Here is a 15,268-nt window from a genome sequence, read left to right as displayed (position 1 = left end):
ACTAATTCATTGATAATATATTATATTATGTTATTATTGATAACATACTATTATTATTACTTTTGTTAAACAGGCTTTAACCAAGAGAAATCCAAATTCAGTGCCTGATGCTAATATTCAAAAAGACAAAATAGTTACTACTGAAAGTGGAAATTTGACTGTTGATCAAGACCGAGTAGATAGTTATAATTCATCCTTAGCTGCTGATTACAGCCAAGATCCAAGAAATGCAAGCACAAGGAGCCTTGAATATGAATCAGTAGTACTTAATACACTTTACAGTATGTGTAAATTAAATAAGAAATTAGCGGTTTTAAAATATATACTAGAAAATCTTTAAGCAACTTATGGTTTGCAACGTATGTTGTATATACAGTAAAAAAATGAATATTTAAAACCTTTAATCATAAAAATAATACACTATGTGTATACTTTATTTAGCAACAATGTTGTCATCTTTAGCGCTAACAACAGTCAATCATTACACGACCTACCGAAATAGGTATACGCATAGAATGTATTATTTTTTAGTAAAGTGTTTAAATATGTATTTATTTATTTTAAATAATATTGTTTAAAATAATTTAAAAAAATAAGAGGACTTAAAAATTTCCTAGCCCTCATCATATATCTTTCATATCAATGATTGGGGAAAACACAAAAAATAATTTGCCATCCTAAAAACTAACAAAAATGCTTAATTCCCAAAAATTTTCTAGCAGTTGGAAACTAATTTATATAAATACTAATTTTTTAAAAAATGACAAATTCAATTTCTTGAAAGAAAGACATTGGATCATGAACATGATCACACATATCATTTACACACACATACATTAATAAAAAATAATATGTTCCCTTATATACAGATATAAATCTACATTAAAATAATTTTTTCCCTCTTATTCATTAAATTAATACCAATGTATTGTTATGTTTAGCCACTTGTAATAATTTTTTGATGCCAACTATTCTGGATCAAACCCAAATTATCGAACCAACATTAGATTTATGTGCTCAACTAATGAATGATGTTATTAAGTCTGGTGAAAAAAATTCAGCAATTGGATGTAACACAAGAGCAATAGATACATTAAGTGATTTGCGTAATTTAGAAAAAACCATTGAAGTTTCAGATAATTTAATGGTGCCTATTTATTTCTCTTTTTACTTTTTTTTACTCTTATTAATTAATATTATTATTAATTATACATTGTAGCTCCCTACAATGGGATCTCAAGAAGGTGCTTTTGAAAATGTAAAAATGAATTTCAGTGGAGATCAAGGTCAAACTATTCGACAGCTCTTATCTGCTCATATGATACGTCGTGTAGCTATGTGTTGTTTATCTTCTCTACATGGAAAAAGGCAACATCTTGGTATAAAATATTTTATTAGTATTATTATTTATAATGACGAAATGTAAACTATAATTTTGTATTGTAAGGTTGTTATGTAAATTTTGCTCGAAACTTTATTTAAAAAAAAAAATAGTGTTCCTATATAATTTTTCATCTACATGATCATATAGTAAATTACAATTATTTAACACCATTGGTATATAGTTGTGTATACAGTATAATTAATATTATTTTAATTTAATTTGTAATTAATAATATTCTTGTATACTTTTGTAGTCGCTGTCTCTCATGACAAAGGAAAAATTGCAGTTCTACAAATGAGCTCATTATTAAAACAATCTGATGTATCAAAACGCAAACTTACTCTGACACGTCTTTCATCGGTTTCTATACCTTTTACTGTACTATCAGTGACAGCAAATCCAGTTAATGAAGATTTTCTATCAGTCTGTGGTCTTAAGGTACCTTCTATATTTGTACTAAAATGTATAGTCATACAATTCACAATCTATTGTTTTATAGGATTGCCACATTTTAACATTTAATACAAGTGGAACAGTGAATGAACATATTGTCCTTCATCCGACATTAGAAGTTGGAAATTTCATAATTCGATCAATTTGGCTTCCTGGCTCTCAAACATGTTTGGCATTAGTATCAGCTGAGTTTGTCAAAATTTATGATTTATCAAAAGATGTTTTGAGTCCTCAATTTTATTTCCTTGTTCCTACCGGAAAAATACGAGATGTTACATTTATGTGTACCGAGGTAAATTTATTTCATGTAAAATAAATAGCTAGAAAAAATAACTAACATAAAATTACCAACAGAAATGGAGAGAAAATTTATCTTTATTATAAATGTATAGGCTGTTAAATTATTAGATTTATTAATTAATTAATTTATACAAAAAGAGATACTTTTTGCAAAATAATATATTTTTATAAACAATTATATATTAGTAACTAACTAATAATGACTAGTATGTTGATTGTTTTTTTATGATATCTAATTGTTGAATGTATTATAAATCAATTTATTTTTATTTTTTGTATGAATGTAAAATGTATTCTTAGTGAACATGTCTTTTGATATGAAATATGCCTTTTTGACTGAGGGTCAATCCAAAATTTGCATAGACATTGTGACAATGGTATCGGTAATGGTATAGAATTATAAAAAGAAGAAAGTAAATGTGAAGGGAGAAAAGAAAGTAGGGGGGGGGGGCATTTATCAAATCTAAAAATAAGAAATAATAAGCTGATAAGAGATGATTGGTAAGAGAAAGAAAATCACCTGATCATAAGACATACTTACTTTCCTTGGATGGGAACTCTTGTAGAGTAAGAGTTTTTTCCAACCAAATTTAAGTTTTTAAAGAGCTATACTGTTGAAATTTTTTTTTCCAAATTCATTTTTTGGAGTTTTTATTTTGAGCGATTTGCACAATTTTCAAGTCAAATTTTTCTAAAATATTTGCTCATTTTATAAATTTGTCACATATTGGTAAAATTATTTTAACATATTTAAATCATCAAGTACCTATATTAATTTTGAAGTAAAAAAATGTAAACTTAAATTTTTACAATATGTGTTTATAATTTGAATATTTATTAGTTTTTTTATGTGTTGTAAATAAAATATATATGAATCATAATTTTTTATACTATATATAGGAAAGATCTACTATGATATTAATATCTTCTGGAGGTTATATATATACTCAAGATATGGATGCCAGCAGTTCAGCTATCCATGGTCCTTTTTATGTAACTAATACTATTGATATTGTTCACCCTGATATTAATGTGAGTGTATTATAACTCTTTAACCTTTCCTAGTATTTATTTTGTGTAGCAAATTAGTGATAATTACTTTTCTATTTTTAGGATGTTAATGGTCAAGTTTGTGGAGGAGGAGTATCAGTTTATTATTCCCATACTTTGTCGCTCTTGATGTTTAGCTATGTGACTCCAGGACGTACTTTTATTGCTCCATTAGATGAAGAAAGATACCAAGGTGGTGTCATTACACTACATCCAGTTTTTGCTATTAATTCACAGTCATCATGCCTTGGCACTAAAAATAAAAACAATGCCTGTCAGTTAAATAGTTCTGTTCCTCCTACACAACCTTTGTGGCAATGGTCTGAAATTCCTGGACATCCAGGATTAGTGTGTGCAATTCTTCAATCAAGTAAGTTTCTACTTGTGTTTAATACTTGTTTAACCTAGAAAGGTAATATATTAGAGGCATGATATTGTAAAATAAAATTCTCTTCTCTCAGATGTATCCCTATCTGAAAATCTAAAATTATACTCATACTATTTCAATCCATGAAAGCTTTAACATATTTATAAATTAATACAATGTTCAGCATTTTTCTGTGTTGTATTGTATTTAACAAATAATATATCTTCTTCTTCTGCCTTTAGTGAATGAGTTAATTATTTATTTACACCTGTAAACTAGTTCTAGTTCTAAACTAGTTTTAATTACCTAACATTATTATTTTTTTATTTTTTTAATAAATCCAGGATACAATTGTTTAAAAAGTTATAGTTATTTTTTTAATCATTTATAATTTATATGATCCTATTTTTATGTGATATTGTAAAACTATATTTGCTCATTACAAATATGTATTATTATTTTATTTTGTTATAACCAGGTAACACTCCTGTAGTATTCATGATAACACCAAAATCGATCACACTTCAAGAAATAAAATTAGCTCAAACAAAAACTAAGATAACAGATATGGTTGCTGTACGCCACCCATTGTCTAATGGAGACTTTAGAACAACTTTAATAATATTGTGTGAAGATGGTAGCCTTCGTATGTTTTTAGCAGCTAAAGAACAAACAGGTAATACAATTAATTAAAATTATGCAAAGTTGCTCAAAATATTCTCTTATAAAGAATTGTCAAGCTCAAAAATATAAATTTATAACTTTATTTAAATTAAATATACTGATAAATCATAAAAAAAAACTATTATTTTTATTTGATAATTAAATGTTAAAAATGTATAATTGATCTTGTTTAAGTTACTCTTAATAATGATAAAATTATTTGAAGAGTGAATTTGTCAAATGTGTCTAATTGTCAAAGTTTAAAAATTGAACTTAATAATTTGATTTGTATTTTATTCATTACCGGAAACAATTTGGTACATTTTTCAAGTAAAGAATAGATATTTAAAAAAAAAAAAAACAATCATATTGAACACTTTAAGTATGTTAAAGTGTTTCTGGTAATGAACAAAATAATAAAATTATAAAGTTAAATTTTTATACTTTGGTTCAAAGGAACGTTTCACAAATTCACTCTTCATTTGTTTTTGTATGTTATTTAATTTATGCGGGCATATTCTTTGTTATATAGTTAATTACTTAATTATATTTGTTATTTTTGTCTTAAATAAATGTCCAACAATAAATATGGTTAATGGTTAATGAGGAAAAACATTAGTTAACTAGTCAAAAGTTATCATAAAAATCAAATTTTAACTTTAAACCTGTTAATGATCGACCTTGAATGTCTTAATATTATTAACAGATTGAATATTGCTGTAGACAACAATTGAATAACACACTATAAAATATTTTTTAAGTTTTATGTTGATACAATAAAACTTAGTAAAATTAACTCAAATAGTTTTATGAAACAAGTCTGCTAATCAATTGTACTTGAACTAATTCCTGGTTGAAAAAATAAGACAAATGTTATCTGAATTGTTTATACAAATTATAAGAAAATAATTGACTTCCTATTGTAATATTTGTTAATAAAATCCTAGTTTTAGTTCCTAAAAACCAGGAGTTTAAAAATTTGTCAAAAATTAGCTTAGTTACTTATTAAATAAAAATTGTTATAGATTTTTGGTTATCGCCATCTATTCAACCTTCATGTCATATAACATCATTCAGTAAACTTAAAAAAAGGAAAACGGATAAATCTGGTAGATCAACAGGTATTTAAATACTTAATCATTTTATTAAAATTTATATTTATAATAAAACATTCTAATTATTTGTTTTTAGGAAGTAATTCAACTTTTCCAGTTGATTTCTTTGAATACTGTGTTGCAATGAATGAAGTTGAATTTGGAGGCAATGATTTATTGCAAATTTATAATCCTCAACAAATTAAACATAGATTGAATAGCAATGGTTAGTTAATACTTAATAGTAATATCAAAATATATTTAATAAATACTTTATTCAATTTTGTTATCATATATTTTTTAGTATGTACTAATAATATTTGATTTATGTACTGATTTTGTACAAATTATTTTATTAGGCATGTATGTAGTGTCAACAAAACCACGTTTTACCATTGAGGTAACAAACAATGATGCTACTATGGTAATGGCTGGAATTAGAGTTAATGTAGGAAATCAAGATTTAGGTCGTGCTCCTAGTTATATTGAAGTACTTGGCCGTACTCAACAAACAGTACCAATAAATCGTAGTCGTTGGTTTGATTTCCCTTTGACTAGAGAAGAAAGTCTTCAGACTGACAAAAAACTAACAATAGTATTTGGTCCATCAAGAGACCCAGAAGGTGTTACTATGGTTGATTCTATAAAAATGTCAGTAATAAACATCTGTAATATTAATCTTTTATAGTGCTGTAATAACAATTTATTTATTATTTTATAAGATATGGCAAAACTAAAGAGTCATTCGGGTGGCCTGATGAAGTTGATGAAATTAGCAGTGCTACAATTTATGGATCAACCTCTACTAGTACTGTGGTTACTAACCAGTACAATTCTCCAGAAAAAGAACTACCATTAACTGGTTTCACAATAAACTATTTAGACAAGTAAGTTATTATTTCTGTTAAACCATTAAATCACAACAAAAGTTTCACCCTCGACCTGCAGTTTCTTCGTTGTCGGCAACCCTTATATATGCAATAACATTTATAAATAAAAATGAATGTATGTTTATTATGATGATTATCAAAATAGAGTGTAGACCACTTAATTTTACTCAACTATTGTTGAGTAATAAACTAATAAATGATACTTTTTCCAAAATTCTCTTACAAATTTAAGTCTTAAAATAGGGGATTTTTTTTTAAAATAGTTTTGAATTTGACATATTAATATGTAACGGAATTTTACTGGAATAAAGTGGAATATTTTGTGTTTTGTAAACAAATGTATTTTATAAAACCAAATTTTTATAGTACTACTGTCTACTGTACTATAATGTTGTTAACATTATATTAAGAGTTGAATTTTAAGGACATGTGTTTTAATCCGTGTTTTTATCAATTCAGGGAATTGAAATTTTCCAAACCCTGTTTAACACCCACCATAATTTTTTTTAAATTATAGTTAATTTAATTTAATTTATTTAAATTTTAGATTTGTAGTTGGGTTATTAACAATTCTAGAAAATTGCTTCAGTGTAATATCTAACAATACCTCAAATGAACAGTCTGAAAATTATTCTGCAAACAAGTCTAAATCATTGAAAATAGCACTTCAGTTACTTAACAAGAGTACTCAAGCTTGTATTCAACTTCATGCAAAATCTTTAATTGCAGTTATACATCCAGATTTTCATACGTTTAAGGTATGTAAAGTAATAACGAGTTGTAATAGAATATGTTTGTATGATAATTTGATTTTCAACCTAAATTTTTAAAACTTAGGTTTGATACTATTCACTTATAAAACCGAGATTGTTTAGATTACATAAAACTTCTGTTTATTAGTGGAAAGCTTCACATGACAACCAATTTATTTAGAACTAAAATAAAAGCATTTTCCCAAAATTTTAATTTAGAGCTATAGTATATTCTTTGATACATTTGGATGGTCCCAGGTCTGTATGATTGATGACTATAAATGATATAATCACTCTAAAAAAACCGCTAATATTTAAATCTATAGAGAATATTAATTACATTGATTTGATAATTTTCGGATGTATCTATACCTATGTCTTTGTTTATGGACTGACATTTCTAACTCATTGCAGATTCAATCTTCAGATCGATAGTCACTAAAACACTGACGCAACTATAATAATATGGACTTTGCAATAGGTCCGAAACATCAGCATAAACTAAATTAAAGATACATACAAACTATTAAATTAATATTTCAATCCATGAAAGTTTTAACACGTTTGTATTAATTACATATGAAGAGAGAGGACAATATTGTGTTTATAAAGTTTTATTTCATTTTCACTTGATTCAATGTAACATTCACAACGTTTTACTTCCCAAGAATTTGAGTTGATAGGCCTGTTCTGTTAAAAAGTCATATGCATTTGTTGACTCGCCAAGGGCGTTTGTTCATCATTGCTTTTGTTTCATGTTATATGTAATTTAATATGTAAGTAGTTTTCTTAACTAAAAAAATTCTGTAGGACCAGTCTATGTTGACACATATACTTCAAGAGTTGATCAATTTTGAGAGAGAAGATCCTAAAAATATGGACGCAGAAGCATATTATAGACTTGTGTTAATAACTCGGGGGATTGCTGTTTGTAGACCACAAAATTTATCAAACTTCGATTACACTCAACATGAAGGTAAATTTAATATTATTTTTTCTTTTTAATTTTGACATTACTCTAACCATATGAATATTAATGTTTTATTAATAAACTATTTATATTTTTTTTATATATTGTAGGAATTTCAATATATTGAAAGTTATTTAAATGTAGAAATAAAAATATTGGGTCAGACCTAAAACTGCATATTTAGGTATAGGATTTATCAAGGACATACAGAAATAATTCTAGAATGAATAAATTATAGTCGTCAAACTCTAATATTTTACAAACTATATATATTCTTAATATTTATAATATATATATTTTTAGCTTACGACCTGTCTAAGTCAGTTTAAAAAACTCTTGTCCTACAAGAGACAAGGGTTGCCATCCTGGGAAAGTGGGTATGGTGCACCAGACTGGTGGCCATTTTTCTCTAGACGGTTGCCGTTTAAGTTTCAAAAATTATTCTCCCTAATTCTGGTTTCTGTAAAAAAAAAAAAAATTTAAATCATTAGAAAAAAATGATTTAAATCAAAAATGTTTTACATAGGTCATTTTTCTACCAAAATTTGATAAAAGTATACATTTTCATTAGAGTTATCTTTGAGATATCTGGCTTATCAACTTTGCTACTTTTACCATAATAAATTCCTTTTATACTATTTATTAGTAATTATTGATCAGGGACGTTTTTTACATTAGGACATTTTTCTATAATACATTTATTACATATTGATTTTAATTCAGTTTCATTAAATTGTAATAATTTATATAAAAATTATTTTATTTTTATCATTTTGTTTGATTTAGAGGTTAATAGCAATGTTGAACAAACATCACATTGGTGCCAGCCACTTATTCAAAAATTAATATCTGTATTTTGGATTCTATACTACAATAGGCCAAAAAATCCTTCTTATTGTACAATTTATGTGCCTGGTAATTATCAAAAGTTTATTGTAGCCATTTCAAATCAATGAGAATCAAAAGATTATGAGAATTTTATAAAATTTTACAGGAGCTAAATAAAAATAATTTGTTTAACGTGTTTTTAAATCTTATAGGTAAAATAATCATTAATTTTCTTCAATATATTTTTAAAAAATGTATGACAAGTTATTCAACATATGCAAATAGAAAAAATCTCATTAATAAATTGCTATTTGATTAAAAATGGATATTTTTGAAAAAAATTTACTCTTGTGCTCTTTTGATTCTCATTACGCTAATTAGACGCTTGAATTAATGACTTGATGGTGTATTTCTATTTAAATAGGTCTTAAACACACTGAAGCTGTCGTTTATGCTCTTATTGACATATTACATTCATTATTATTTTATGAATTTTCTGATTTTCAACATTCTCAAATCAATACAATTTCTAAGTACTATCTAGACTTCTTACTATGTGAAGATATAGCAGTTAGTTACACGGCAAAATTAGCACTGGCAAGAGCTTTAAAGCCTCACGTCTCAAGTAAAAAAAACATGGAGTTTATTCGTGGAGAAAATTCTCACAAAGAATCTATTGAAGGTAATAATTATTAAAGCTTTATAATTTAAATCATCAATAAACTTTTCATAATTAAATATTTATTAATATTCCTGTTTTATATTTAGTTACTGAACCCAATAAAGAACCAGAAATTGAAGAACAAGTACCTCAAGAACCTTTAGAAGAAAATATTCAGTATGAAGTTGATGAACCAATCATTCTACTCGATCCGAGAAGTAATATTTAGTATAATTGCTCATTTTGTAATTACTGTGATCTCAAAAATAAATGTATGTATAGTTGAGCCACAAGAACAAGATCGACAAAACATGGAAGTACTTATTGGAAATGTTCAGTTTCCTGGTCTTATAATTCCGCCAGATGCTGATGATGAAGCAATGGTAGAATTAGCTATTGCTTTGAGTCTTCAAGTAATATTTATTAAAAATAAATAAAATAAAATTGTGTGGGTCTTAAATGATAATGAAAATAACAAAAAAAAAACTATTGTTATTAAAAATAAAAGCCAGTACAGTAGAGTAAAGCATTTTGGGGCAGAGTAGGTCAGCTCTTTAGCTTATAATTAAAAATCACATTCAAATGAATGCTCTGATGCGAATCTGTAGATGTTAGAAATATTAAATAATAAAATAATTTTTAGGGAAATAATATGCTTCAAATTGTATGTTTTAGTATTAGGGTGAATATGATTAGTTGAGATCAGTCCGGTCCTGGGCTTACCCAGCCGGACCGTTAAATGGGTTGGTTTGGTCTGGTCACTAGCTATAGTTTTAATAATTGATCTGGTTAGGTCTAGGTTATATTTTATAATTATTTGGTCTGGTTAAGTTAAAAAAAATTAAAAAAATTTTTTGATAGGACGGTCTGGTCTTGTTCAGTAAAAAAATGCAATGATCCGATCCCGGTTTCACAATTTTTTTAGTAAAATAAATTTGGTGTTTCTATTTTTATTATGGGTATTGATATTTATTTTGACAAATAATTTAATAACTTATCAATATTTTATAAAAAAAAATTCTCAAGGTTAAAAAAAAATATTTCTCATCTTATCCCCCAGTCCAGTTTGGTTTGTTCTGGCCCGGGTTTCTTAAAACATTTTTTATTCAGGTCGGGTTGGTCCGGGTAACTTAAAACAATTTTTAATCAGGGCTGGGGGGCTGGTTCAGGTTTTAATAACGTAAGTATGGCTCGGGCTTGGCTGGCCTAAGTTAGAAAATAATACTTAACTTAACTATAAAGATAAAGTTCCTGCTCTATCTAAAAGAAGGGGTTTTTGATATTTTTTGGTTTGTCAACATATAGTACCGTTTCTAAAGAATATTTCATAAAGTTTAGAACTATTTTAACTATTTAAAAAAAAAGTAATATCGCATCATAATTGTATTACGTCAAGTTGAAAAATATGTAAATTTATTGGGTAGTTTCTCAATTTTTAAAAGGAAGGGATTAACTTTTCACATTTTTGGCCCAATAAATTACCTTCTATGTATGATTATTTAACTATAGACTTGTTACATTTAGAAAGTGGTTCAGGGGTTTAGGAGATATTGTTGGTCCAGATCACAATAGTAGAAAATATAAAAATGAAAACACATTATTGAAAAAAATTACTTTCTCAGCTTCACATTGAAGCTAAAACTATATCATTGAAGACCCATAATAACTCATTTTTTATCTAGGTTCTTTAATGTATTGTGAATTTTTATACTAACAGGATAATGCAAATATGGGGAATAATGGAGATTTGCAAAATATTCATCAAGGATTGCAACAGGGTTTAGTCGAATTACAAGGTTTAAATGCTCCTGCCGCTTTACAGGTAATATTAATTACCAAGGATTGTAAATTTGTCTACTATTAATGATTTTAAGTAAATACAATATGAAGGACACAGGGGAAAAACGGTAGTAGTCACATTATGAAATTTTTTAGAGTATAGCAAAAACAAAGTTCATGAATTCCTCTCCCTCTTGCTTAAGAACAAAAGAAATCACATTAAATGCTATTCGAAAAAAAAATGTATTTATTTAAGCAATCTATTGACATAAATAAAAAAAAATAATGGCATAAATTGAAAAAAAAATTTCATAATGTGACAACTACCGTTTTTCCCCAGTGCCCTTCATATGCAAATTACACTACAAAAAAAAAAAAAAAAATGAATAAAACAACGTTTGTTTAGAATTTGCAAGATTTATCATCCCAAAACAATGACAATGGTCAGAATTCCGAAACACAATCTGCTCAACAAGGTCATTTGAGTGATACTACAGCATCTGCAGCAGGGTCAGATGATGAAGATACTAGTGCTGTACCCGATGGAAGTACATTAAGAACGTCTCCAGTAGAAGCTGTAAGTATTTAAGATTAATTTATTGACACTTGAATATAGTGTGACTAGCATACATTTCTTTTCTAAGTCACAGTGTTATCAAGTGTGATTGAGGTACATTCTTACCCTGCATCACTAATGACAGGTTAATGCTGTTTTTGATTTGATTTATTTTGTCTAGACTGAAGTTGAAAGGGAAATTGATGAGGAAATTGTGTACGACCAAGACATGGAAATCAATAATCACTTGCACACTCTAAGATTGTCCTTGTTAGAGAAATTCATAAACCATATACCAAATCTTCATAATATTGGGGGAACGAGAGCTATACCATTTTTCCAAGTAATTTATAAATTAGAGGCACTATGGTAGAATTATATGTTATTTATTTATTATATTTTAGCAAACTTTGCCACTTTTTCAGTATATAGTCTACAATCAACGAATATGATACTTAACTTAAAAATAAAAAGTACACATCATGTGACGGCATCTGCCATAATACTAAAACAAATATTTTTTTAGTTTTATTTAAGATAAAAACATGAGGTTTTATAATTTAATTTGTGTATTTGTAGTTATAAACTTGAGATTGTATATTTAATTAGGTTTTCTGCCATAAATAGCACAGCTTCAAATTAATTATCTTGAACTTTTATATGTTTAAATTTTAACTTGCATGTATTTGCTTAGGTGGTTTCATCAATTGTAGCAGATATGGACTTAAATAACGAAAGAGATAAAGAATACTTTTCTGAGTTGATGCAAATGTTTATAACATACATTTGTAAGGAAATATTAGATGATGCAAATTTGCATATTAGAAGTTCTCAGCGTGAAATTGTTATTATTATAATGCGGTTTATTGGTAAATTAAATAAAAACTTTTATAATTATATTTAACAGTGTTAGTTAAGCTTTATAAATTTTATTTTAGGTGTTTTATTGGCAAGGCCAAAATCTAGTTCAAAGTCTGTACCAGATTATACAACTTACATTTCTCAAACAGCAGCATCAATGCTTAAGCATGCTCAATTTATATCATGTTGTTTAAAAGCCTTGAAGTCATTACAACAGTATTGGGCCAAGTAAAAATTATTTTATTAGTATTTGGTAGTTTAATATAGATTATACAAAATAATAATTAGTGATGTGACAATAAATTATTTTTGTTATTTAAACCGAACTTAAAAAAAATGAACCTGGGTTAAACAAGTTATTTTTTCTACACTAGCTTGTGATATAAAAGTTGGTTGGTGGTAAATTGTTGAATAAGGTTTATGAGCATTAAACAAAATGATAAAATTGTAAAGCAAATTAAAACTTAAGATCGTGATATTATTCCATATTTAATTTTTAAACTGCATTTAAATTGAAAAGTAAAAAAAAAAAAATTGCTTATTTTCTCCGCTACTCAAAAAAACATTGCATCATGGATATGTTTTTGGTTATTTCCTCGATTTAGATATCTGCCTAAACATCATGTAATCAATGACTCTCAATTCACTTTCAATGTTGTTAGTATTTGATAATTTTAGCTTATTTTGTAGTGTTTGTAAATCTAACCCTTTACAGTTTTGTCACATCACTTACAATAATTAACTAATCTTTATCCAAATTGTTATAGTACTATTGATAATGAAGATAATGGTGCATCAGTTGTAAGTGTCTTATTAGAACCAAGTGGTCCACCCCAAGTTCCAGATATGAGTCCATTCTTTTTGAAGCCTTATTCTGTTAGTCAGACAAAAGATATTTTCCATAATTATCCAATAATATTAACTGAAATGTTATTACGTTTACCATATCAAATACAGAAGAGTTGGTCTCAGCTATCTTTTGAGCCAGTAAGAATTAATTGTTGTAGATTATTGTTATTTACTAAAAAAATAAAATTCATTCAATTTTTTTCAGGATTGGCTCACTGTATTATGTGAATTTATGAGCCTGAAAACAATCAGTCCATTCATTAAACGACAAGTCCGTAAATTATTGTTATTTGTTTGTGGTAATAAAGATAAATATCGTCAGATCAGAGATATGCATGCCTTATCAACTAGTATGAAGGTAGAATATTACACTTAATTTATAATTTTAAAATGGGTTTAAAATTGTACTAAAATGACAATTTGTTGGTAATATTATTTTATACCAGTGTTGTTTTATCTGATACAAATATTTTGTTTATTTAATTAGATTTCAATAACTATTTTACATGTTTTTTATACATTTTTAACAGAACTTTCAAAATACTTGTGATATTGGAGAACGAACAACACCTCAAACTTTAAATTTAACCTATGACAAACTTGTCGAACTAGTGGAAGATGTAAAAATATGTGTCGATATTGCATCAAGTCGGATGTTAAACTGGCAACTTTATTGTCGCAAAGAAAATTCTGTTCTGCTATACTTAATGCGTGCAGCTTGTCTCTTAGATGAAGGCGTATCATCAACTATTCTTCATTTATTGCAGTATGCTATTTGTGGAGCAAAAAATCAGTCTGGAACTCCTTCAGCTAAAGAATCAAAATCAAAAGTATCTAAAGTTGCCGAAGATGTAGAAAATACTATGCTTGAGGAAGCGCAATGTATGATACTAGTTAAAGAATTGAACAAGCGTTTAAATAGAGATATTTTAAGTCGTTTTGTCAAAACATTCTTGCTTGAAACAAATTCTACACATATTCGTTGGCAAGCTCATGCATTAGTATTATCTATCTATAGAAATTCAGAGCAAGACGACCAAGAAAAACTTTTAGAGTTACTATGGTCATTATGGCCACAACTACCAACATATGGAAGAAAAGCATTACAATTTGTAGATTTGCTAGGGTATTTTAGTTTCAAGTACAATCAAAAAGCTGGTACATCTACTAAATATGTGGAGCAAGCAATAGAATTATTAAGAACCCAAAATCATAAATTGGCTTGTCATCCTAACGCCAATTTATATACACAAATTTCTCAGTATGTTGATTTGGAAGGTTTTTATTTAGAGAGTGAACCATGTATGGTATGCAACAATCCTGAAATACCATTCAGTAACATAAAACTCACATCAATAAAAGTAGATTCAAAATTTACTACTACCACTCAAATTGTCAAATTAATGGGAAGTCATATAATCAATAAAATTGTTTTACGCATAACTGACTTGAAACGTACCAAAATGGTTCGAACAATGAATATATTTTATAACAATCGATATGTTCAAGCTGTAGTAGAGTTAAAAAATAAACCAGCCATGTGGCATAAGGCGAAGGAAATTACATTAACATCTGGACAAACTGAAGTGAAAGTCGAATTTGCTGTTCCAATAATTGCTTGTAATTTATTGATAGAGTATGCTAGTTTTTATGAAAACTTGCATGCTTCTTCAGAGACATTACAGTGTCCAAGATGTAGTGCAACAGTTCCTGCCAATCCCGGTGTTTGTTCAAATTGTGGTGAAAATGTTTTCCAGTGTCACAAATGCCGGTACACTAAATCTGAATAATATAACAATTACTTGAATTCA

At 27.3% G+C, this 15,268-nt stretch overlaps 1 protein-coding gene across 6 annotated transcripts in view; it reads left to right on the top strand.

The window, feature by feature from the left end:
- Nucleotides 1-15,268, top strand: part of LOC126838971 (E3 ubiquitin-protein ligase UBR4) — a 39,230-nt gene that overhangs the window by 13,291 nt on the left and 10,671 nt on the right. For all 6 annotated transcript variants that reach the window (XM_050573804.1, XM_050573803.1, XM_050573806.1 and 3 more), the window contains exons 30-55: nt 74-281; nt 942-1,147; nt 1,220-1,379; nt 1,638-1,822; nt 1,884-2,129; nt 3,038-3,169; nt 3,251-3,557; nt 4,033-4,230; nt 5,243-5,338; nt 5,409-5,537; nt 5,671-5,962; nt 6,034-6,198; nt 6,749-6,959; nt 7,764-7,929; nt 8,710-8,838; nt 9,176-9,433; nt 9,520-9,630; nt 9,695-9,825; nt 11,130-11,234; nt 11,598-11,768; nt 11,929-12,090; nt 12,442-12,616; nt 12,686-12,836; nt 13,376-13,595; nt 13,663-13,815; nt 13,988-15,228. In XM_050573804.1, coding sequence (XP_050429761.1) covers nt 74-281; nt 942-1,147; nt 1,220-1,379; nt 1,638-1,822; nt 1,884-2,129; nt 3,038-3,169; nt 3,251-3,557; nt 4,033-4,230; nt 5,243-5,338; nt 5,409-5,537; nt 5,671-5,962; nt 6,034-6,198; nt 6,749-6,959; nt 7,764-7,929; nt 8,710-8,838; nt 9,176-9,433; nt 9,520-9,630; nt 9,695-9,825; nt 11,130-11,234; nt 11,598-11,768; nt 11,929-12,090; nt 12,442-12,616; nt 12,686-12,836; nt 13,376-13,595; nt 13,663-13,815; nt 13,988-15,228 — 5,708 coding nt within the window. The remainder of the gene's footprint in view (nt 1-73; nt 282-941; nt 1,148-1,219; nt 1,380-1,637; nt 1,823-1,883; nt 2,130-3,037; nt 3,170-3,250; nt 3,558-4,032; nt 4,231-5,242; nt 5,339-5,408; nt 5,538-5,670; nt 5,963-6,033; nt 6,199-6,748; nt 6,960-7,763; nt 7,930-8,709; nt 8,839-9,175; nt 9,434-9,519; nt 9,631-9,694; nt 9,826-11,129; nt 11,235-11,597; nt 11,769-11,928; nt 12,091-12,441; nt 12,617-12,685; nt 12,837-13,375; nt 13,596-13,662; nt 13,816-13,987; nt 15,229-15,268) is intronic.

Source organism: Adelges cooleyi, unplaced genomic scaffold (assembly GCF_023614345.1).
Source record: "Adelges cooleyi isolate 19-005CV unplaced genomic scaffold, UGA_ACOO_1.1 ACOO_flye_CR_arks_rails_tigmint_CR_PRNA_30, whole genome shotgun sequence".
Lineage (NCBI taxonomy): Eukaryota > Metazoa > Arthropoda > Insecta > Hemiptera > Adelgidae > Adelges > Adelges cooleyi.
The sequence above is the reverse complement of the archived record's forward strand: the minus strand, read 5'-3'. Positions and strand labels throughout refer to the sequence as shown.